The 1,148-nt window shown below is 71.0% G+C and overlaps 1 protein-coding gene across 1 annotated transcript in view; it reads left to right on the forward strand.

Annotated features, from left to right (window-relative positions):
- Positions 1–643: 643 nt before the first annotated feature.
- The window catches only part of RAD9A (RAD9 checkpoint clamp component A), a 3,009-nt gene continuing 2,504 nt past the window's right edge, over positions 644–1,148 (forward strand). Inside the window, exons 1-2 of the mRNA XM_014948746.1 lie at positions 644–764; positions 915–1,101. Of these exons, the coding sequence (XP_014804232.1) occupies positions 644–764; positions 915–1,101 (308 nt within the window). The remainder of the gene's footprint in view (positions 765–914; positions 1,102–1,148) is intronic.

The following is a 1,148-nucleotide window of genomic DNA, read 5'->3' on the forward strand; positions in this document are numbered from 1 at the left end:
GGAGGGACTTGGGCAGCAGCGGGCGGGAGGCGGCTGAAGGACCCCGCTGTGAGCGCGAGCCGAGTTCCTCGCAGCCAGATCCTCTGGCCTCCCTCGAGGCCCAAACCCGAGAGCCAGTCGCTCCGGGCCGGCTGCCTGGGCAAGGAAACCGATTTGCTGAGCTCCCCCTTGCCTAGGGGGGAAACTCTTACCCTCTTCACTGCTTTCATACCCTCACCCGCCTCAGACACGGCACCGGCCTTTGAGGTACAAGCTTCCTGCTGGCGACCACAGCCCAGCCAGCAGGATGGAGAGACTGTTAGCTGCTGCCAACCCAGTCACAGTGTCCCCGCTTGCCCCTATGCCCTCAGGGGCCCCCCAAAAATCACAGGGCTCCCTCGTGTGGGGTGGCTGCAGCCCTTCCCAGCCCCACAGGTACGGCCCAGCAGGGTGGGCACCAGGGAGCACCCTGTGGAGGGGGCTGAGCTGAAGGGGAGGGTGAGCCCGAGGGAGGGCAGCTTTACCCTGGGAGGAGCCAGGCGTGAGGGGACGCTCACCAGGGAGAAGGGGGCGGCTGGAACCCCTGCAGGAGCCTCAGAGGGGCTGAGGGAAGCAGGCCGCAGTCCTGTGGAGAGCCATGGGGTGGGCTGGGCCTGCTGAAGCCATGAAGGATGGCGCAGGCCCCTCCGAGAGGCCCGGGGACCCTGGAGGATCCTTCTGGGGCCTGGAGCGGACTCCGAGGGCGGGCAGGCGGCCACAGAGCCCGGCCGACAGCCTGAAGACGGGTCGAGATGAGGCCTGAGGCCCGGCCGGGGAGCGGGACAGGGCCCGGGCAGCCATCTTGAAGGCCGCAGGACCCACCGCTCGGCCCGTCGAAGCCCCATTGGCTGAGCGGCCCGTCACTCCGCCCGCCTTGCGCCTCCGTCGCCCAATAGCGAGCCACGAAGGGGGCGGGCCTGCCCGCGCGCGCGCACCGCCGCCGGGCGGCGGGGCAACCGCCTCCCTCGCGTCACGTGAGGAGAGAACGGCCGTTAGACCAATCGGACGGCGGAGAGGGCGGGACGAAGGCCGGCTGCCGCCCAATGGGGAGGCGGGGGCGGGGCGGGCGTGGGAAGGGGGAAGGTGGCGGCGCGGCGCGGCCGTGGAGCGGACGGAACCACCGGGGGCTG

This window comes from Calidris pugnax, unplaced genomic scaffold, assembly GCF_001431845.1.
Source record: "Calidris pugnax isolate Ruff unplaced genomic scaffold, ASM143184v1 scaffold107, whole genome shotgun sequence".
NCBI classification, from domain to species: domain Eukaryota; kingdom Metazoa; phylum Chordata; class Aves; order Charadriiformes; family Scolopacidae; genus Calidris; species Calidris pugnax.